The sequence below is a fragment of the Giraffa tippelskirchi genome, chromosome 1, assembly GCF_054371585.1.
Source record: "Giraffa tippelskirchi isolate mGirTip1 chromosome 1, T2T-mGirTip1v1.2.pri, whole genome shotgun sequence".
Classification (NCBI taxonomy): Eukaryota; Metazoa; Chordata; class Mammalia; order Artiodactyla; family Giraffidae; genus Giraffa; species Giraffa tippelskirchi.
Window position 1 is genome coordinate 97,516,864 of NC_137275.1, and position 24,624 is coordinate 97,541,487.

General features: G+C 36.2%; 1 protein-coding gene across 31 annotated transcripts in view; it reads right to left on the bottom strand.

Annotated features, from left to right (window-relative positions):
- Positions 1–24,624, bottom strand: part of CAMK2D (calcium/calmodulin dependent protein kinase II delta) — a 314,058-nt gene that overhangs the window by 61,696 nt on the left and 227,738 nt on the right. For 18 of the 31 annotated variants that reach the window (XM_081485119.1, XM_081485057.1, XM_081484997.1 and 15 more), the window contains exons 5-7: positions 19,851–19,916; positions 16,308–16,380; positions 5,298–5,400 (exon numbers count right to left, since the gene is read on the bottom strand). In XM_081485119.1, coding sequence (XP_081341245.1) covers positions 5,298–5,400; positions 16,308–16,380; positions 19,851–19,916 — 242 coding nt within the window. Of the gene's footprint in view, positions 1–5,297; positions 5,401–15,295; positions 15,369–15,982; positions 16,115–16,307; positions 16,381–19,850; positions 19,917–24,624 lie in introns of those variants that run through there. The other 13 variants (XM_081485129.1, XM_081485067.1, XM_081484940.1 and 10 more) reach the window with 3 other exon arrangements.

A 24,624-nucleotide genomic window follows, 5' to 3' on the forward strand; every position in this document is an offset into this window, starting at 1 on the left:
CACTTAACCTATAAAATCTCTTTAAGATTTCTTGAAAATAAACTTCTCATTTTCACCCTTAACGATGCTTTTTCTGTTTCTTGAATCCTCGATTTTTTTTGTGTATGTGTGGGAGGGAGTACTTTCTCTCTAACATAGGGTGACTCTAAATTACTTCCATCTCCTACAGTTCTCAGTGGACCTTTCTCTCTCTGAATTTTGACTACCCTTTTATATGCAATCTGTAACCTCCTATCTAGAATTGGTAAACTTTAATAATGTCTTAAATAACTTGGTAGAATCCATGCCTGGAGTAGGAAATGTTAACACTTCATCGAGGTAGAAAAGATAAAGAAGTAACCACTATGCGAGAAATGAAGTGATAATCCTAAGTGTAAATCATTACAAACCTCTTGTGGAGACTAAAATGCTAAGAGACACTTGCTCCTATTTAGCACAACTATCATTCGAGCAGTCGGGTGTCCTTACCCCTAAGAATAGTGAAGCCTACATCTACATGCACAAATGTTAAAACAGTGCAGTTTACAACGTGTTCTCATTCAGAAATACTGAGAGTAAGACAAACTAGATTTTCTTTAGCATGAGATTAAACTCCTAAAAATCTAGTTTGTTATGATATATATTATCAATGGGAATTTAATGAGAGTTTGCCTTCTTTAGAGACAGTGTATGTTTCTCATTCTGAAAAACAAATAGGAATACTAGAACAGATCAAAGAGAAAACAGAATTACTTACATACAAAATCCACTGCAACATACTGCCGTTAAAAAACCCTTAATATTTAAACAAGAGACATAATAACATAATAGCAATCAAGCAAAATAATTCTTCCATAAGAAATAGATCATGGCAATTATCCTTTTTTCCTAGTAGCAAAAAAAAAAAAAGAAAGAAATGGATTGCAAATAGTATTTCCAATCCCATGGGAGAAACAGATTATTCTCTTTGGTAAATCTTCTAGTTTACCTTACACGTGTGTTATAGGGTGCTACTACTTCTAGCCTTTTTGGCTATATACAAAAAAGACAGAAGTAACATGGGAAAAACAAATATTTGAACTTGAAAATAAGGAAAAAAAAAACCAAACACAATAGAGAGCTTCTAGAGTGGCTTGAATAGTTTAATTTTCCTTATTTGGAGTAGACCTCAAATTTATTAAAATAAAACTATGTAAAAGCTTGAAACTCTGGCATTACACATAATGAAGAAAGAGTTCTGCTTTTTTCTTATTAAAATAAAAAGGTTCCCCACTCAAAACCTTTACATCTTTTAAAATATAAAATTAATCAGTCAAATACATGAGACTATGGCAGAAAACACTGAATAAATATCAAAACAAATCATTCATACTAAAACATGCCTTTCCTGCTAAAACCTAAAATATATCAGGCAATAGCCCCAAAAGAAATGCAGTACATCACATGCCCTTCAATTAGTTATCCATGAGGATTCACTGAAATTTGAGTTGAATGTGCTCAGTTGCTCAGTCACGGCTGACTCTTTGCAACCCATTTAAAAAAAAAAAAAAACTTTAAAAGAAAGCTAAAAAAACCATTCTCCTAAGCTTAGAAACTATGTTTTTTAATACTTTTAAAATGATGAATTTTCTTAGAACTTAAAATGCATCTTTTAAAAGTCATTACCCTAATAGGTATCTTAGCAGGAACTTAGCTGATTATCACCATACCGAAGAAAAAAATGGGAATTTTACTCCCCATCTGTCATTGTTTCTCTGAGACCAGCTTGCCTTGAGAAGTGAATTATCACAATTTGAAAATTTGTGTACTTCTATATGGATGCTATTGCTTTCACTAGCCTGATATTTAGTCATTCACTCAACAACTTTTACTGTGTAGGCTGCTTCTGTGACATGTTTCATTCCAAGACAGTTTTGGAAACTTACTGAACAGCTTTGAAAACCCAGGCATATTCCAATGGTCTACTTTACTCGTCTTGTAACAGCCTCATGAAGGAGTGTTTATTATTTCCATCTGCAAAAAGGACACTGACCTCACAGAGTTAAAGTGACTTGCCTAATATTATGTAGTTGTTAAGAATCAGAGCCAGGATATCAGCTGCAGCATTTTAATTCAAAAAGCAGAAACTTTGTACTACACACAGTCCCTCAAACAGCTTGTGATCTAGCAGAAGAGATGAAATCTCACCCAAACAAGTGAGATTTCAGGAGCTCAACTTCAATACTTTTATAAGTATTATCCAAGTTGTCAATGTTAAATTTGATCCTTGGCTCTGTTAAGGCTTCTGGCTTATTCCCGATATCCAATTATCATCTTGTACATAGTTCTGGCAATCACATCCCTGAGCCTAAGTCCCTTTTTTGGTATCTTGTGAAGTGGGGTCCTGCTTTGTTCTAGAAAGGACTAGAGTTCTGTCTTGGAACCCAACTTGCAGGATTCTGATTTCCTCTAAACAGATTCCCTTAAAATTCAGGGTTCCTGTCCTTTCTGCTTGTTACCTGGAACTTGCTTGCTCCTGTGTACTCCTTAGTTCAAGCTGTCTTCATGCATAATTTGAACTACTGCCTTATCTTAACTGGTTCCTTGCCTGCAGGCTATCCTTAAAGCCATCCTCCACGCTGCTACCAAATCATTACTTAACATAAACCCAATTATGTCCTCCTCTACTCAAAATTTTTCACCAGATTCCTGAAACTTCTAACATAAATGCTAAATCCTTCACAAGAACATAAAATCCTTTCCTACTTCATCAGCTCCCCATCTCAGTATACCTTCTACTTTAGCTATAATCAACTTCTTGCTATTCCTGAAATAGAAAAAATTGTTTCATGCCTCTGAAATTTTGAATGTGTTGATCCCTCTGCCTGGAATGCCTTTATCTCCTTGCAAGCAAGTGAACAAAACTCCCATTCAGCCTCCAGAAAGGGGGAAGCCTTGTTCTAGTCACTGAAATTTCCACAATTCTTCTCTTGTGCTCCAGAGCACCTTACACCTGCTTCTGTTAAAGGTGCTCCCACGCTGCCTGCTAAATACTTATTGATATGCAAGTACGAGTATTTTGAAGAGCAGGACCTCCTAATTCATTTCTGTATCTCCAGTGATTTGCTCTGCCCATCTCTGTGATAGCCCCATGACTTCCTATTGGACCCCAACTCCTGTAACTGTTATGTTCTTTATCAGGGTCAATTATACTCTTTCCTAGGATAAAATGATGTCTCTGAATCTCAAATTTACAGCACTAATTCTAGGTCCTACCTCTTTTCAGTTTGCAGTTAATAGGAACAGCTTTGTCCAGTTACATGACAAAATATGACACAACAAATGACAAATCTGGAGGTGTTAAGTTCACTTGGTAAGTAAGGACAACCTTAATGTAAAAGGCAGTATTAAACAGAGGTATCAGAGACAAGGATAATGGTCAGGCACTACTGAAACAGGACAGGCAGCAAAAAATGAGGTCCTAAATTAGGCTGCCTTCAGAGGAGGTGGATAAGGTTGCCCCACCAGCCACTCTGGTTAAGTGGCTAGGGCAGATGAAAGAGATATGGTGAATCCTGGGAGATCTGTGTACTTTTCAGTACATGTGTATGTTAAGGGATACAGAAAACTACTTGTATAGAAAACAAAAGAAGCAAGCATTTCTTGAGCTCTCTATTTGTTGTTATTGTTTAGAGGACAAGCAATTCAAACTGACCGGCATTTTGCCACTGGCCACAACATGGATGGACCTAGAGACTGTCATACTGAGTGAAGTAAGTCAGACAAAGACAAAGACAAGTAAGACAAAGCTATATGATATAGTTTCTATGTGCAATCTAAAAGGTACAAATGAACTTTTTACAAAAGAGAAGTAGAGTCACAGATGTAGAAAACAAACATCAATTTGTTTGGGGTAAAGTAGTGTGACATATACACACTACTGCGGTGCTAGTGGTAAAGAATCTGCCTGCAAATGCAGGAGACATAAGCGACAGGGGTTTGATTCTTGGGTCAGAAAGATTCCCTGGAGGAGGGCATAGCAACCCACTCCAGTATTCTTGCCTGGTGAATCCCATGGACAGAGAAGCCCGGCAGGCTAAAGTCCACAGAGTCACAAAGAGTCAGACACGACTGAGGTGACTTAGCATGCACGCACGTACACACTGCTATTTATAAAATAGGTAACTAATAAGGACCTACTGTATAGCACAAGGAACTCTACTCAATATTCTGTAATGGCCTATGGGTAAAAGAATCTAGAAAAAGAGTGGATATACATATATGTAGAGTTGGTTCACTTTGCTGTACATCTGAAACTAACACATTTTAAATCAACTATGAAAGTGAAAGTGAAGGTGCACAATCGTGTCTGACTCTTTGCAACCCCATGGACTGTAGCCTACAAGGCTTCTCAGTCCATGTGATTTTCCAGGCAAGAGTACTGGAGTGGGTTGTCATTTCCTGCTCCAGAGGATCTTCCCGACCCAGGGATTGATCCCAGGTCTCCTGCATTGCAGGTAGATGCTTTACCCTCTGAGCCACATCAACTATATTCCAATTCTAATCTCAGTACACTGGAAGTGAGAAAAGAAGTAAGGCTGAAGCTTGTGGAGAGGTTATATTTTAGGACACCACCTGAAAAATGGATTAATACTCAGAAATGGCAGAAAGAGAAGCATAAGAAATTCAGTGGGTAAAATAATTATCAAAACAATTCATAAACTTGAAATACTATAATCCAGAAATATTTAATACTATAATTTAAATTTGTTTAGAGTTAATCTCATCCTTACTTGCAAGGAAACAGAAATTTCATCATACAGAAATTTCAAAATTGTAGACCAGAAACTGGCACCTTGATGAAACTCACACACACATAGATAAATACATAACACCATATATTATATAAATTTCTCTGTATATACTTTATAATATTTTTAAAACTTACTATTGCTAATCACAAAATATTGTGCAAATATTTCCAGAGTACCTAGTTAAATAGGAGATTTCAGCATCAAGTGAGGCTGTATTTGGACAATCAATTTTCTCTCAAAGTACTCTTTAAATACTGCAATCCTCCTATTAATTAATAGAGCACCTGTTTTTCATCAATTCTTTAAGAAAAAAAGTCTGTGTTACTGCTCTTCTATTATATTTTCCCTTATTTTTAGACTTATAGTTTTTTAATGTCACTAAAATTAGGTACTTATAAAAGTCCACTATCTTAAGACTAGTCAGTTTGTCAGAATGAACATTTCCGTTTTATTGTGGCTAGTAAGTGGGATGGGATTGCAGCCCAAAGAGTGAAAACAGCATGAGGGGGGAGAGGCCCTACTCACCAAACCACGCCTGCTGGTCTCCTTGGACTTCTATGGCTAAGCCAAAGTCGGCGAGTTTCACAGCTGCTCCCTTGGATTTGCTAGCTAAAAGCAAATTCTCAGGCTTTATTTAGAAAGAAAAGAGAGACTGATGTGAGAATCTATTTTAAGTGACTCTTCAAAACTAACATTTTGTAAGATTAGGAGAAAAAAAAAAAAGTCATGCACTGTCCTCTCTCCCAGAGACTGTCATTCCTAAATCCCAGGGAAAAAATGGTTAGAAAATTATTATAAACGATCATGTGTGCAGGTTTAAGACAGATGCATGTATGTCCTGGAGAGATACTAGGCTGAAGAGAGGATACACTTGGGGAGAGTTCAAATGAATGGGAGCACCTGTCTTGACCTGCTCACATGCTTCCAAGTGCTGCTTGAGGTCCAGACTTGGCCACAGACATTGGCTTAGAAGCCTAACAGAGCACAGACATTTTTCAGCAGAAGGGAACTTGGCAAAATGATAACAAGAGTTGGACCAATCTACAGACATTTGGCAAATGAAACTGTGCAAATTAAATCCTAGTTGACTTCAAGAGTTTGGACCCAAATGTAGTGATTTTCATTCCTCACTGTTTCCAAACAATTTCTGTACAAATTTTGGAGTCTTATTCTGATTATGTATTAAAATTGCTGTCTTTAAGAATCTGTTTATTCTTAAAGGCAGAAAGAGTCTACTCCTATGTGCCAAATGTTATAGTTGGCTTTTTTTTTCATAAGCTTGTTTTTAAAAACATAATTTATATGTCTCAAAGTGTGATTCAAAATATTACTTATATATTTATTTTCACATCTCAGAATACTATAAGAGAAATGCATTTTAATTTTCTCAGGTATTTATCATTACTCAAGGACAGATAACTCAATCCTGGAATAAGGCTGTGTCTACACCACTGTTTCCCAACCAGGTCATCGAGACACATTGGTACTTTGAAAATAAGCACCATGACAAATTCTTGACTTTCCCTGGACAGCCTTTGTGGGTTTTAAGAAATGAAGGGAAAAGTTGGTCAGGAAAAGGAGGCCGATTAATGCATAGTGTAAATCTATCATCCTTAGATCTTAGGTATCCGGATGAATGTTTGTCTGGATTGGTATGTGTATTTGGGAGAGTGGTTCAACATCTTCTAACCTTGGGCTGAAACTCAGCAAATTTAGAGGTGTCTCAGACTGAAAAAAGTTGGGAAACAATGGAGTCTCCAAATGCCAAAACAACTGTCTGAAACATTTAAACATTCTGTTAATCAAATTGGTTTTGTTTATATGTTAAAAACAACTGATTTCAATTTTTTTCATGAAATTTGCTACTTTTTTTCCTTACTGAATTAGTCAATTCTGTTGTTGTTTTGACCTTGTGTAAACACAGCCTAAACCAATATTTAATTTATTAATTAAGCCAGCCATGCAAATTAGCAAAGAGTCATAACCAGAGCTCAGAAGAAATTAGCTTAAGTCTACAAGAACTGAAGTGTAGGCAAGTAAGTTTTAATTGAGTACCAGACTTCTTCGGGCTATTGCTGCTCACTGCCATCAGATTCATCACTGTTATGACAAATGGTAATTTTAAGGAAAACTTTATAACGTTTTAGGGCTGACAGGGTTTTTACCTAAACACTAAAAACATGAAAACTTAATTTGGATGTTGGGATGAACATGTCTTAAGAATATGAAAGATTTCCACGCTAAAATAACTTTCAGTAAAATCTAACATTCGAAATTACTTGGAATTCTTATTTATCTATTACTATACTGCAGTATCTAACCATGTTATATAATCAATATTTAACATTTTATTTTCACAACTAAAACTTATGGTCACTGCATTTATGTACCTTCTCATTTAATCAAGAAATGATTGCCAGCTGTTAATTTATGGAATAAATACCTTGGAAGAAAACACAAACAATAAGTAATAGTTTATTTCTCTGTGACCTTCATATTCAAAAGCATTGAGACGTCAGAGATCTCTGCTAATACCCATCTGTCTTAATTTGTCAAGCACAGACTCATTTAGGGAAAGAGCTCCAATTGCTTTAGAAATCGTAATCATTTTAGGTCTTTTCAATTTCAAGTGGTATTTAAGTTTGTGGACCAAATGCCAATGTCATCAATGAATAAACTTATAAACAATCCAATCTGCTTTTATTCTTATTAATAAATCAAAAAGTTCTGGGCTGTGCTGGGTGCATTATGTCCTTGCACACCAAGTATCTGCCAATTCAGAAGAAAGGGAACGCCTTGGAGTTTTCTGATGCACAGTCTCTGAATGACTGAGGCAAATACTCATACCTAGAGACAATCTCTAAGACCTCTCAGTAGGGCCCTGTGACTTATCCAGGAAATAATAAATCCATCTGGATCAGTGTTTCACCTTATACCCAAGAAGACTGTTCAGCTGTAGTTATGCACAGGAAAAGGCATGACTATTTCAAGGTTTCTGTATAGATTCAAATATTAATAGCACTGAAATGACTTCATGTTCAAGCATATCTTTTAGGCAAACGTAAAATATAGAATTATGGAATACAAACTGAAAAATGAGGATGATTATTGACTTTATTAAAGGATTATTTGCTTTATAAAATATTTTATCACAAGATTGCTTCTAATGGCCAGCTTCAAAGAAACATTAAAAATATCACATACTTTTGATTTATAGTCAACTCTTTGGAATATGTTTGTTTGAATAATCTTCTAACATGTTCTGCAAGGCATTCATGCACTGGAGAAGAAAATGGCAACCCACTCCAGTATTCTTGCCTGGAGAACCCCAGGGATGGCGGAGCCCGGTGGGCTGCCGTCTATGGGGTCGCACAGAGTCAGACACGACTGAAGCGACTTAGCAGCAGCAGCAGCAGCAGCAAGGATACAGGAGACTTAATCATCAAGATTTTCTAAAGCAGCATTTAAACCACGGCAGTATACATTTATCCTGATTTTAATTGCTATCATTCAGATAGCTCCCAACTTAAGAACGTATTGCACTACAAAAGTTCATTGGCAAGTAAATAAATTTAGACTATGAATGTCTACAGAAAGTAAGATAATTTGTGGTTATATTCCACAAAAGCTGAAAGAGTAGAATCTCTCACCGAATTAGTGGCTACTTCCTTATAGAAAGGGTCATCATTACACTATTAACTGCTAATATTCTACTATTTTGACCTTCTAAAACAAATCAGAAAGGTGAGATCAGAAACTTCGGTCTTCCAACACAACTATGTTTGAACATGGGGGCACAGCACTATCAACTAGATAGAAAAGGAAGACAGGGATTTATGTCCTGGGCCTGATTCTTAATAACTATGTGGATTTGGGCTATTCAGACCTTTGAAGCTAATTAACTAGTTTTCATCTCTCAAGTGAACATTACAAATATATATATTTTCAAATCTTATAACAGTATGTATAAAATTATAAAACCCCACTGGATTTTATCACAGGGGTTTGTCCTCTGTAAGGGACATTATATGCATTAGTGATCAGCTATTATACTCCAGTGCAGCTGGCCATTTCAAATGTGCAGAACACTGAATATCTGTAATGAATGCTCATGACTTGAGAAACGTCTGCATTTCTAAATTAAGTGCAATCTATTATGTTAATATTTACACATTGAGATTACCCCTAGATTCTTATAATGCATCACTGTTTAGATTGGTTTTTAAATAGATTCTACTGACATTCTCACACACAGGTTCCTTCCCCACCCCATTGCTTCCTAATGATGCAGGATTTTCCACGACATCTGGTCTTAGTGTCAACAACCATTTATAGCATATCAGCTGTAATGAGCAGCAACTGTTTGCAAGTTTTGTTCTGTACTTCCATATGGATACAATGGCAACTTCTTTCATCATGATTTGGGGTTTTCTTGAAACTGTTTAAGTATCTCAAAGTACTGAGGCAAGTTTCTGGAATCACTTTCAGAACTGCAAGAGACTTGGGAGATAAACTAATTCAAACCCCTCTTTTTCTAAATAAGGTAGGGATGTTCAAGAAGATGAAGCAAGGGCTTGAGGTCAGATTTCCTGATCCCTTCCTTTTAAGGATGTGATTCTGAGGTATAAAAATCATTAATTTTCAAATGGTAATCCATTCAGTAGATATTTTAAGAAGAATTTAAGTACTCAAAAATATTTACTACCCATATTCAAATAATGGGAAAACTTATGACAAAGGCATAATTTTATCTTTGCTTCTTAAAAATCTCACAAACATATCACAAGGATTTCTAAATTAGCATGATGTTTATTATAAAGAACTGATTCAGCAGAGGTGATGATCATCTTCAACATGAGTCATATAAACATCTTCAACATTAGTCGTAAGATAGATAGATTTATCCATGCACATACATGATAACTAGCCAGTAAACTTAAACATATGGAATTTACTTTTAGTGAAGTCACGTGTATTTTAGTTTCTTTAAATGTTTTGCTCTTTATGAGTATAATAAAACAGCAAGTTATGAGCTTTATTAGTCTATATGATTTGATTCTTACACCCCCCTGGATATTGGCTTTTAAGAAGTGATAGTCTTTTTAAATTTCTTTCCTCTAGTGGAAAGTATCAATATTCCAATATGAAGTTAATCAGTCAGTGCTTTGGTGCATTTTCAGTCACTTCTTTGCCAAAGAAGGTGTGAACAAAGCTCCTGAAATTCAACTAAAGAAATTTTGCATGAATTGAAAAGCCTGAATATCAGGCTCATTCACACATATGGTGGAGGTCCTTTTGTGCACACGGTACAAGTGACTTTTGCTTTTATTTTGCTTTTATTTTCACGTGGTGGATGCCTGAATTTATGTACTTAGCATGGGGAGTTTCTGGCTGATGAATGCACTGTAAGTTTGTGATGAGGAAGTTCTGTTTCTATCACTGTGCATATACGAGCAAGTTCATAAGAATCACTCTGTATTACATTCCTGTTTCCTGGTGTACTTCTAACATTAATTATCAGCACACACTATCAAGTAGATTGAAACAACCAGAGTGTAACCACAGTTGGACTTCACCAGTCACCTACTGTTTCTCCACAGCCTGACATACACCAAGTACTTCATAAAGGAATAGTAGAATGACTAATGAAATATGGAATTTGTCACATAGTTTGTAATGCATCCAGATGTACATTAAAGACTGTGATATAATCTTTAAACTTTTTTTTAAAGACGATTCTGTGAAAAGTGAAATACTTGTGATTTTGTAATCATGGAAAATGCAGAAATCACTATTTGACATACCTACATAGGCTTTACAGAATGCTTGTCACATTTCCAGAAAATGATTTCTTTCTTTTCTGGTCATACATTTAATTTTGTTTCTATGAAAGTCTTAAAAATCCTCCAAATTTCCAGAATTACTATCTTCACTAAAATATATCTATCCTTCTATCTATCTACCTATCAATCTTATATTCATCTACCCATCTAATGATTTTTCCATTAAATAACACTGTTCTTCAGGAGGTAGGCTTTAAGAAGACAATATTTTCTACCAAGGCAATTCACCAGTGCCTATTTGTTGCTAAAAAAGATTCAGTTGTATGTATGCAGCCTCTTATCCAGAGAGCTGCTCACAAGGCAGCTTAGTAACCACTTCTGATACACTTTGAGCTGAAGAAATCTTACTACTTCGTGTGAAAAATGGTTATTTGAAAAAGTACAGCTATACAACTATCTCTTTTGACTTACTTCCTTCTGTCAACTGATTCACAGAAATTGTATTCTCCAGGCTCTTACGTGAGAGAACATATCTGACTTGATATTCCTTTATTTCCTGTGACATCGAGAGTTGTCGCGTGTTACTGCAGCCTCTTTTCAACCTAATAATATTTCTGGAGGCGGTGCCTGTCTGATGTACTTCCGTCTTTCTGGGAGGAGCAGCATGGATACATCTTCCACAAAAGTTTAAGCGATCTTTAACTCACTGACCTGTATGTTCCATGTATACAAGGTTTGCTTTTGTTTTGCTGTGTAATATATGCTTAAAGCCAAGACAGGGCCTTAATAGGTGCTCGAGAAATACTGATTAATGTTTGTTCTTCTCTTTTGATACCTGAATTTTTAATTATCAGTTCACACAAATATTCCACCACATTACAGTAATCCTCTCTTCATAAATGATCTATTTTTTAAGGACTCCAAACTGATTGTCTTGATGTGGCCTAAATTAAATGTGGCAAATCCATTTCATTCTTCTTGGTGTCTCATTTTCCAAAGGCTGTGGACAACACCACCTTACTGATTTCCTAAACATAACATTTTCACTTTTTACACTAGTCTTTTGTCAAAATTTATGCTGTCCTCCTACTTTACATTATGTCTTAACTATACCTTATTCTCTTATTCCTAATGATACAAATTTTGTATAGTTCTGAAAAGCCACAGATGGGGATTATTTTAATCTCTTGATTCACTAAATTTAGACCCATTTCCCCAAATAACTCTTAACGTTACTGGTAAAATTAGTTTCCCATCACTGTTCTGAACTCTTCTTTGGTCTCTATAAGGGTTTTCAACTCATTCATCTAACTGAATTGAGAAGCGGTAGGGATTAAGCTTGCAGACCCTGGAGCCCAACTGCTTGGGCACAAATCCTGTCTTAACTAGCTGTGCGACCCTGAACAAGTCCTTTTACTCATAATTGCTATTCTCCTCTTAGGTAACATGGAGACAGTCATGGTACCTTCCTCATGAAGTTATTCTGAAAATTCGTATGATAATACAGTGCAGGGTATAGAGCAACTGCTTGATAAATGGCAGCTATGGCCCTTTTATTTTTATTAAGGTTCTACCTTGATCCAAACCCTCTCATATCTCTGAACTACAGTCTATAACTATGTCACCACTGCTGCTGCTGCTGCTGCTGCTCAGTCGCTTCAGTCGTGTCCGACTCTGTGCGACCCCATAGACGGCAGCCCACCAGGCTCCACTGTTCCTGGGGTTCTCCAGGCAAGAATACTGGAGTGGGTTGCCATTTCCTTCTCAAGTGCATGAAAGGGAAAAGTGAAAGTGAAGTGGCTCAGTCATGTCCGACTCTTAGCGACCCCATGGACTGTAGCCTACCAGGCTCCTCCGTCCATGGGATTTTCCAGGCAAGAGTACTGGAGTGGGGTGCCATTCCCTTCTCCGAGTTACCACTGCTGGACCTCCCTAATAGATCTACATCCATTGGCCTGACACTGAATGCACCTTAGACAAATGATTGTGGTCCATGGATCCACTGCATACTGCCTGGGGCTGCCTGACATCCTGCCAACATCTCACCACCCTGAACTGTCTCCTGTCGTTGTTTCTGGGACATCCTCAAGTTGCCTGCTATGCCCTAGCCTTGTCTCTAGGTCCTGATAAATTTCCATCTGGTGGATTCTACTATCTAAAGAGCCCCTCAAAGTGGAAGTTATTAAAATATTAACAAAGAGATCTTCATGCTACCCCTGAATCAAAGAGGATATGCTTATCCTCTTTTATTCAACATTAATTAATATATCACAACAGCCTGGTTCACTCAGTGTTGTCTTTTAAATGACAAATGTACTTTTGGTTGAACTTTATTCATTCCTGAATTGAAGGACTATGCTGCACGTGTTAACTAGGTACAAGGTCCCTACGTTAGGTACTGGAAAGGAACACAAATGGCTATTATCCTCAGAGGGGTTTATAGACAACCTGTACAGTACTCCTATGATCACAGGTGCCTATGATGATGATGATGATAAATGTAATACATCCTGTGTCTTTATCTCACTGATGTGGACAAACTAAACTGTGTCTATTGTACATGAATTAACATATGAATGTTGTTCTGGAAGCAAAAATATATGGCCTAATAATTGTAAGGGCAACATTTTTGCTTAAAGCCTGATAATAGATTTCAGCAGCTGATCTTTTTCATTTTAGTATATTGGTAAATGTGCTATTACAAGTTGTATACTTATCAGATTATGCATCGTGGGTATAAAAGCCACAAATCAAAGCCAGTGACAGAGCACACTTAAGCTGCCCCTTGCACACAAGTTTGGGCCTCTGTTAGTAAGTTTATGTCATGGTCCATTAAGAACTAGACTCAACTGCAGTTTATCCAAGTCAGCAATTTGACAGAAACTAAGACAACAGTTACGGAAATTATAACAAGCTTCATCAGAAGTTCACCTGTATCCTCTCCTTAAATCAGAGTAAGAAGGGAAAGCAAAAACACTTCTCTCCCTTGAAAGAAATCTGCGATGTGATGCAGCAGGCTAATTTCTTTTAGTAGTAGCTCTCTGGAAATCACCTGCCTGAGCTTTTAATTAGTGACTTTAGCTCATATGTCAGAAAATATCTTTTTCTTCCCATTCCATGGCCTAGGCTCACTGCCATCGCTGATAAAAATTCCGGTCTTTGAAGGACTCAGCTGAGTTTGGCCATTTACAGAAGTGCAATAGGAAGACCTCAAAAAATATATTTTGAAAGTCCTGGAACAAAATTTGCATTTTTCATCATGGCTTTTAGAGTATACTTATAATTACATAAATGAAGTAAAATATCGCAAATGATAAATTTATTAAACAGTAAGAATAGCACAAACAAGGTGTATGTCTACATATAGTCACTTAAAAAGGAAAGTAGCACTGTGAGTTCTAAGAAATAACAAAAAGGGGCACTGTCTTTATGTGGCTACCAAGCAGTTTTTGAGGTGATTGCTAAATATATGAATTTTCAAAGGAACACATTCTTTTTCCTGTTTCCTGATGGGTAAATTTGGTAAGTGTTAGCAGATGGACACAATTGTACCTTGGTTGTCCAAAAGAACAAGCTCTCAGACTCAAACTGAAATCAAAGGAAGGTTCTAGAAAAGGCAATGTTTTGCTTACAGATCACATCTTCAAGTAACTTGCTGTGAATCACTGAAGAAATACTCTTCTAGAACATACAAAATGAATGGAAAATACTGTAACAAGAGAAGTATGCCCAGGAGAAACCAGCCTAGGTCCTGAACACATTACAGTGTAAGACGTTCTAAATTATCCTTTGCCACCTTTGTACTAAAGCCTGGAAAAGGCTGAGGTTTTAAATGAAAAATCACAACTACACAGTGCTCCCATGTGCTATGTTGCCTACCTAGGAATTTTCCTCCATTTAAATTTCTAGGTGTTCACTATTTCTCTGAAATGTCATAAGTAAAGCTAGAATGCTGAGAGAAGAGGTCAGAGAATTAATAACAAGATAGTCATCTCTGAAATGTTTAATTTCTAAATGATCTAAACATTTCTTATTCTCAGTGGTTATCAGAAACTGAGTCAAGTCTTAAAAGTATTAGTATGTAGCTATATGTTACATATATACTATTTGATAATAATATTTGTTTTTACCCTTTTTCCATCTGTTTTAAAACACAATAGTATCTTGACCCCTAGAAACATAAATAAATCAAAAAACAGGAAGACTCAATGTCCTCAGAATTCCTGGGACTAATGTTAAGGGGAAAAGACTACTACCCACAATGGAGGCCTTTAGCACCAATCTTGTGGGCCAAAAATCTACCTAATACATTCATCTCTATTTACTTTATAATTTTGATAACCACTTACAAGATATAGGTACATATAGTATGAGTTTGATCAACAAACATGCCTATACGTTCACAGGACAAGTTTAAAGAGAAGAGGAGATCATCAGTCCTACTCAAAGTCAAATTAAATGCTGTATCCTGTCTTTGGAGAAAGAAAATATAACCTACTTATTGTTCATGTTAGGAAATGATTTCTCTCTGGATGAAACGGGATTTATATAAGTCTCAAGTGTGCATTAGAGAAGAGAGAAAATAAGAGAGATTGTGGCGGAGGCAAAGTGTTTTCGTTATGTGTTGGAAAGAGTCGGCACAACTTTATCGCTCATGTTTTTGCCTTTACAGGCATAACTGCAGCTGAACAGTCATTAGGAATTGTGTGGTGGTTTGTCTTCTCCAAGGGCATTACTCACCTTCAGGTCCCGATGGACTACGCCCATCTGATGGCAGTGCAGCACAGCCTCCAGGATCTGCTGAATGCAATGACTGCATGCAAACACCAGGGGGCGTGTGTTAGTTCCAAGCTTACACTCACTGTCTGTATACCCTCAGAGAGACTGGGTTAAAGTGCAAAACTAGCAGACAACTGGGGTTGTATTTAAACATCTTCAGTCACGTAAACATAAGCTCGAGTAGAGTGACTACTACCTCAGGACAATCAGGATATTGCCAGATGTGGGCCAAAATGTAGGTTCACTTGTTCTAGAAAAATCCATCTTAAAAAACATTCAATTCAGGAGCTCTTTTCCCAGTTATAAATCCTCACAGGAAATGAACTGGAACACAAGTATAGTTTTTATAGATTTTGTGTTCCACCTTCACGCCACACAAAAAAAGCTGTTTCCCTCTTCTCTCCCATTTTTCTAGTATCATTTGAAAGCTGTCACATTAGCAGTCAAGGCTCCATTAAGGTTAAATTAGGATACGTAATGAATTTTTGATAAATCATTAACTTCGCATGCTTTAATTTAGCTGGCAATTATTATCTCTTGCCTGAGGGTTCATCGGACTCAAATGGAGCAATGAGGAACCAGTTGTTCTGCTACAGCAACCCATGGTCTCAGAACAGAAGTGGTGTTTAGCTCTACAGGCGGACATACATCACAGGTCAAGTTTATTTCCAGGCCAACGCTGGACACCTCAGGAAAGCCTGCCCCCAAACCGTCTCTGGTGGTTTACTCCTCGGAACCTTAAGAGCTGTGTTTTCAGGGCTGTCCTCCCCTTTTTGCTATGATGTATATTTAGCCTGTAGATGAGCAAACTGAAAGAGGCATCATGCATTATTATGTCATCATTTAGTCATTTTAAGGAAAAGTTGGGAAAGGCAAGGGAACAACTGTACAACACCCACCCTCTGCCCTTTCCCCGGGAAAAAAAACAAAAAAAACTTCCTCTGATTCAGATTTACAGACTCCATATACTGACCTTTAGGTCCCTGTGCACTATGCCATTTAGGTGACAATGATTTACACTTTCTAGAATCTGCTGTATACAATGACTGTAAAGATACAAGGGCAGAATGGAAGGGAGAACATTTTAAAGGCACATAATCACATTGAATACAAAATAAAATGAAAATTTGAACGAAACAAACAAACAAACAAAAATTATATTTGTCACATTTTTTAGCTTTACACTGGAATTAAATAATGCTGGATAAAGCTAATTCTGGCAGTAACAAAAATGACATCCAACACAATTTGTGACATGTTCAGACAAAACAATTTGAGCTGTGTTTTATTTCATTGCAACTCTATTAATCATTTGTTTATAAAGTCAAAATTTCCATATTCAGGGAAAAAATTTTATAGATAATTCTAGGAAATTTTATAAATAATTCCCGCAATGTTCTGGGAAAGTTCTTCAGTGAAATAAAATTTATGGGTATTTCTCATACACATCTAAACTGTTTAAAATCTGAGGTCACAATTAAACATAGGTGTTGAAACAAGAGGGTAACACAAATGAAGTGGCAGGTGAAACAAGGGTTAAAAAAAAGGAGGGAGACATTTACCATTTTGACTTGGAAATGGTGCTGCTTATATAATATATAATAGGAAAACTAACGCACATCTCCAGTAACAGAAGGAGAATTTAAAGTAAATCCATGGTATAAAAAAAAACCCTCTTCAGTATAGCCATACTTTGGGGAAGGAATAAAAACTTAAAAAATAAAAATAAAATTTTAAATCCCCTGGAGCACTGGTGGCTGGTGGTTGTTCAACACATTTCCATACACCTCAGTGAAAGAAAACTTTTATTCCTATGTTAAAATTTGTAATTTATGCTATGTCAAATAGATTGCTAATTAAATTAGAGGGAAGACATCATTGATGGGCATCGATAAGGTCCCATGAGCTGTCATCTGACATACAGTAACGTAGGACATATCACACTGATGAATTCTGTACAAGTTCACTGTGTTATTCAAACGCAGGTATATTATAGAACTACATTCATTCATTCAAGGATTAAGCAAATATTTTAGCAAGGACATTTTCAATCATTTAATGTACAAAATACTACTACTCCAAAGTAAATTCTTGAATTAAAAAAAGTAATCACCATCTAGCTGATTTATTACAACATAAGTGTCACAAATTGATCATGATTGTGATTTTCTAGCTCTAACTCGATTTAAGTGTACCAATAAAAGAGCTTGAGATTGGTTGTTTTTGACTATACAGCTTACTGGACTGTTCGTAATTATTTGCTAAATCATATAGCTTTTTTTCCTTCTACAGTAATGTTCACATTATACTTATTGTTAGGAATACTTTCCTCTTTCATCTCAAGCCATTGGTATAAGTTTTTAGCCCTAATGCATAACAGAAAATAGAGAAGTAAACAATAATCAATATTAAATAAGCTTCACCATATGTTACTAGTGAGAATGAATTCAATTCTTAACTTCTTGAAGGCTAATACTAAACAGATTTTTACAAGTTACTTGCCCTTTATGCATATGGTTGAGAAGAGAATGTTTCTTCTCCTTAATTATGTGTGGGACCCATTCTAAACTGTATCCTACAGTAAATTTCAAAACTTAATATAAGCATGTATATGAAATGATCCAACACTTAGGGTCTATCCTGTTATCTTAGGGCTGAAAATAGTCTCTAATTTCTACCAGTATTTTGAAACACAATAACAACCTGTTTAAAATAACTTTGAAAAGCAAAATAAAGGAAATTTCTTAACTTTTTTTTTATTACCTTGATAAAAAAGATTATTCTCTGGACAAGTAGGAAAACAGTTACTTCCAAGGCTATTCTGAAGTGCTTTTCACAGGCCTAATGTGAGGATTTGGCTTAAACTGAACAAGCGATGATTCACTCATTGTAAGTGACATGGAACTTTCTATTCGACTTTGGCAGTAGAAATTCCGTTAAAAAATTAAAGAGTGTAGTCAGGTACAGATAAGATTCATAAAATGTCATAAACAGTAACATTAAACCAACAAGATGAATTAGAAGTTCAGAAGTGAGCCTGGGTATGCATGTGCTACTTTGGAGGGACGGGGGCCTGCTATTGGTTGACTGATGCTCCAGGCCAGGCTACCAGGGAGGCAGCAGCCTTAGGAAGCTCTGAGAGTACCGGAGAGAACAGGCAGGCACAGACCACCACAACTGAATATACATAACCTCGCATTTGCACTGCTAATAACGAGCTAATCACTCATGCCCAGGTTTTTCAAAATGAGTACTAACTACAGAATATATATAAGAAATGCCAAGGAAATTAACACCATGCAGTCTAAGTAATGTCTCAGCAAGTAAATTAATGTTACTTCAGTCCAAAAACATTGCCTTTGTGTAGCCTAGGAAGTTTCAAATGAGACAAAATGTTAGCCATTTTTAAAATCTGTAAAAATGTTGCCAATTAACAGATTGGTAAATCTTCTTGAACCCTCTGAAGTACCTGAGTAAATATTTTTTCAAGTGAGAGTTCCAAGGACTTTAATGAAATTTCCAAAGAGTTAAATAGTTCATAATGCTTTAAGGAGACCACTGGGGCTTTTGGAGTCTGTTTCTTTTTATGGTCTCTGATTAGACGTGGGCTATTCATGGAATTTTCCGTGATGATGGAAATGCTTTATGTTTGCTATGTCCAGTCAGTTGCCACTAGGCACTCGTGTAAATTAAGCACTTGAAATGGTACTAGTGCAACTGAGGAACTGAACTTTTTATTTAAAGTAATTGAAATTGAAATTAAAAGTCATATGTATAAACAATAAAGCCCTATTGTATAGCATAAGGAACTATATTCAATTGTTGTTGTTGTTCAGTTGTTAAGTCACATCTGACTCTTTGCAACCCCATGGACTGCAGCACTCCAGCCTTCCTTGCCCTTCACGATCTCCCAGAGTTTGCTCAAATTCATGTCCATTGAGTCAGTGATGCTATCTAACCATATTCAGTATTCAAAAATTCATATTCATATTCAATATTCTAACTACATTAAATATCCTATAATAAACCATAGTAGGAAAGAATACAAAAAATCACTTTGCTGTATTGCAAAGTACTGTAGAAATAGAACACTGTAAATCAACTATACTTCAATAAAATAAATTTTAAAAAAAAGAGTCATATGTGACTAGTGGTTATCATACTGGGAAGCCTAGCTAGCATCTAGAGACCAGAGGGTTTCAATTTTTTTTATTCTCATAACTTTGATAAAAAGTATACTTCTTTATCAGAAGTCATTCCAGTTAGGCTTTAAAAAAATAAATATATTCTAACTATAGATACTAGATAAAAGTAAAGTTTACATCAGATTCACAGTTTTTTTTCCCCAAAGAACCATCTTGAAAATCCTTGAGAGAGAGAGGACTTGTGACAAGTCCAAGACGATATTATGAGATTCTCATAATCCTAAGTGCCATGATATATTTGTAAAGAGATACACTGAACAAGCATCATGTGAGTGCTGAGTCATGTATCTTGTCCAGGACAAGTCACTTACCTGGCATCAGCTTCACTGTAATATTCTCTTGCAACTATGTCTTCAAACAGTTCACCTCCAGTAACTCTGTGAAGATAAACAATATTACATTAAAAAGAAGAAAAAACTAGGCATCAAGAGATTTGCACCAATGTTCATATAGAATATTGGTTTTCAGATTATTACATAAACATAAAGTATAATAAATTATTATAAAAATATAAAGTATATTAAAATATAAGACTCCATCAGTTCAGTTCATTCACTCAGTCATGTCTGACTCTTTGCGACCCCATGGACTGCAGCACGCCAGGCCTCCCTGTCCATCACTAACTCCCGGAGTTACTCATACTCATGTCCATTGAGTCGGTGATGCCATCCAACCATCTCATCCTCTGTCATCCCCTTCTCCTCTTGCCTTCAATCTTTCCCAGCATCAGGGTCTTTTCCAATGAGTCAGCTCTTCGCATCAGGTGGCCAAAGTATTGGAGTTTCAGCTTCAATATCAGTCCTTCCAATGAACATTCAGGACTGATTTCCTTTAGGATGGACTGGTTGGATCTCCTTGCAGTCCAAGGGGCTCTCAAGAGTCTTCTCCAACACTACAGTTCAAAAGCATCAATTCTTCGGCACTCAGCTTTCTTTACAGTCCAACTCTCACATCCATACATGACTACTTGAAAAACCATAGCCTTGACTAGATGGACCTTTGTTGACAAAGGTAATGTCTCTGCTTTTTAATATGCTGTCTAGGTTGGTCATAGCTTTTCTTCCAAGGAGTAAGTATCTTTTAATTTCATGGCTGCAGTCACCATCTGCAGTGATTTTGGAGCCCCCCAAAATAAAGTCTGCCACTGTTTCCACTGTTTCTCCATCTATTTGCCATGAAGTGATGGGCCCGCATGCCAAGATCTTTGTGTTTTGAATGTTGAGCTTTAAGCCAACTTTTTCACTCTCCTCTTTCATCAAAAGACTCTTTAGTTCTTCTTCACTTTCTGCCATAAGGGTGGTGTCATCTGCATATCTGAGGTTATTGATATTTCCCTCGGCAATCTTGATTCCAGCTTGTGCTTCCTCCAGACCAGCGTTTCTCATGATGTACTCTGCATATAAGTTAAATAAGCAGGGTGACAATATACAGCCTTGACGTACTCCTTTTCCTATTTGGAACCAGTCTGTTGTTCCATGTCCAGTTCTAACTGTTGCTTCCTGACCTGCATACAGATTTCTCAAGAGGCTAGTCAGGTGGTCTGGTATTCCCATTCTCTTTCAGATTTTTCCACAGTTTATTGTGATCCATACAGTCAAAGTTTATTGTGATCCTCATACATAAGACTCCATAATGGCTGATTTATATTCATCTAAACATTTTCATCCTTTCTATTTGCCTACGCATCACTACATCCTGGGCACATACTCTTCTGTACACTATAAAAATATTCAGACACATCTCTCATAGAAAGTGGTTTCTATGAAACTCATCAATTCTCTAAATACTAACCAAGGTCTGACAAAGTGTGTGCAACCATTTGGGAGCATTTTCTGAACAGAAAGAGATGATGATACATATCATGGATGTAGCGTGTGAATTTGCAGGCTGTATTTTTCTGGAGGAAATAATTTTTTTAAACTGCAATGAACATGTCTTTGTGGGCTAGAGGTGGCCTTCCAAAATGCATGTCACTCGGTGGCTGAGTGCCCACTTTTCTGTGTAAAAACACCCTGATCTCCTTAGTCCAAGTCTTCACCAGTAAACTAAGACTCAGGTTTTGGCAATGTCCTGGGAGTCAGCGGTGATCCCTTTCCAACTAGGATGGAGTCTGTCTGCCCTTTTTAATAAAGTGAAGACTTTCCCACAACTCAGCAACTGGATTTGGTACTCCAGGAAGTTCATTTAAATCATGGACTTTGAGGCTCTCTAACTAAGGTGATGTAACTCTCTTTGGGATTCATTTCTTTTCCAGGTCTGATAGATATACTGATTTGGGGCCAGAATTCCTTAACTGGTGATTCTCTGGCTTAGGCTTTTTTTCTCCCTGCTTAAACAATGTTTTAAAATTTTAAAGTCACAAAATTTTGTAATAAAACTTTTAAAATACGGAAACATACCAAGTCCTCTCCTATCTCTTGATCCCAATTCCACTCTCTGGAATAAACTAATTTTAACTCTATGTGTGTCCTTTCAATTTTTTGTATGTCTTTTAACATTTATACTTCTCCCTTTGAAAATGTACACAAAGAACACTGATCTCACTAAAGTGCAATTGTACAATCACAAAAGTTAGGTTAATTGTGTTTTTCAAGTTACATTAAATCATGGGCACTCTTTCATGTCAGAAGCATTTTCCCCCTATTAAACTACGTAGTGTGTGTGCATGCGTGCATGACCGTGTGCATCTTTGAGAGTATTTCTAAAAGATAAATTCTTGTAAGTAAAATTACTGGGTCAAAGAGTACCCACATTTAAAATTTTGTAAGGAAGACAAACTATCCCAACTTTTGGGAAGGCAAATTATCTTCCCAAATGGTTGCACCTCCAATACTGTGAAAGTACCGACAGGCCCCCAATATAACTAGCGATGGTTATGGTCAATTAACAGAAACGCCTATCTAATTGGAAAAAGTTAGCTCACATTAATAGGAATTTTATGTTAAGTGAAATGAATCATTTTCTTATGTATTTGTCAGTCATTCCTGCCTTATTATGATCTGACTTGATTTTAAAAGAAAATTTCTGTTCTGGAGTTTAATCTTACAATAGCTAACATTTGTCAAGTGCTTACCATGTGCTGCACAGTGTGCTAAGCTTTAAATTCACTGAGAAAGTCTCATAATTTACGATAGCTTTACTACTAGCCCAGTCTATTGATGAGAAAATGGACGTACAGAAAAGTTAAGTAACTTGCCCAATTTCACACACCCCTGAGTGGCACAGGCGGGCCATCCACTCCACAGCCTACACTCTGAATCACTACACAGTACAGCTTTTTCAGTAATCACACTGTCCATCTTTTCAAAGGTTTAGAAGGTAGGAGTCATTTGGTCAAGCACTGGGTGAAGATATAAGGCTTGCTGTATGCAAGTGTGAGATGAAATTACCCTAAAATTGTTTTTTTGTTGCTGTTCTTGTTTTTTTTTTGCTTAATAAATTCTGAAACATCAAATGAAAACATTTTCTAGAGATCACCAGTTCTAATTCTTGTCTGTATTTTCCTCTCCTAAATGTAAAGATGTGATACTAAAAACTATAGATTTGAAAGTTTATGTAACTTTCCCCCAGCTCCATTGCATTCTGGATATTTGTAAGTTCTCTAACGTTGAAGTTACAAGTTTCCATTCTATTATTTTTAGATATAAAATGGACACCTAAAATTACATAAAGCTTCATAGGTGCAGATGTAGAGGACAGACTTGTGGACACAGTGGGGGAAGGAGAGGGTGGTAGGAATTGAGGAAGTAGCACTGACATATATACACCACCATGTGTAACACAGACAGCTAGTGGGAAACCGCTGTACAACACAGGGAGCCTAGCCTGATGCTCTGTGACAATCTAGAGGGGTGAGATGGGTGGAATGTGGGAGGCTCGAGACAGAGGGGATATATATATATAGTTGTGATTGATTTGCATTGTTGTAGGGCAGAAACCAACACAACACTGTAAAGCAATTATCCTCCAGTTAAAAACTAAGCAAACACAAAGAAAACAGAAAAAAAAATTCCTGTAACAACAAAAATGCATCACATGAGCTTGTTATGAAAACTATGGCTACATATACATATAACTACATTTACTGGCACAGCTAAGCTTTTCTCCCAGTTATAATCTATGATAATTTGTGCCCTAGACAATTTATAATACAAAGAAATTAAATATTAGAGAGAAAGTACTTCCAACAAATCTACTGTCTCTATAATGATGATAACAGTTTTGAGATTTCTTTCTTTGAATGTGACCGACATAGATATGATATATACTCACATTTATCTTTGTTTCTGACCACAGGTACCAAGAAAATCTGTATATATTACATACAATCTTGGATTATTAAAATGCTTAACAAATATTAACTAAAAAGTCTACTGTCATTAATAAAATTGCTGCTGCATATATAGTAGCTCCTTAAATAGATTATCTGTTCCATGAGAACTGTTGGATCCTAAATTATTAATACTAGGATCAGGACTTACTGATCTTTGTTACCTTAGCACCTACCCTAGCAACTAAGACATAACATTTATTCAATTAATGAGTACTGAAAAATGATTAAATGAATTAACCAAGTCAGAAAACTATGCTACCCGTCTACTATTACAAGGTTAGAATTTACATGAGCTTAAAAAGAAAAAATAAACCCCACTAAAATTTAGCTACACATGATAGTAGGTTTTATTTCTTGAGGGTTCATATCTAAAGAAGAATACTGAAAAATCAGGTATAACTATTAAGCATATAAATATAAGGGGTATAGAGTTCTATATTGAGTTGGAGATTAAGTAGTCAACTGTCTCAGAGTACTCTCTCATTTTCCAGCATTCATTTTTCTCATTATTTAAAAATATCCTTGTGCAGTGAAGCCATTTTATCATTTTGACTATATATATGACAAACGTCTGAGAAGGCAAAAATGGAGTTCTAATAGAACACAATGCCTTAAAAAGAAACTACTGGATTTTTCTATACTTACATTATTTGTTTAATGGAGCACAAAATTAAGCAGGAGTTATTATAGATTTTGGAAAATTTTTAGTGTGTGAAGTTTTATAAAATTCACAAATTAAATCAGTTTGATGA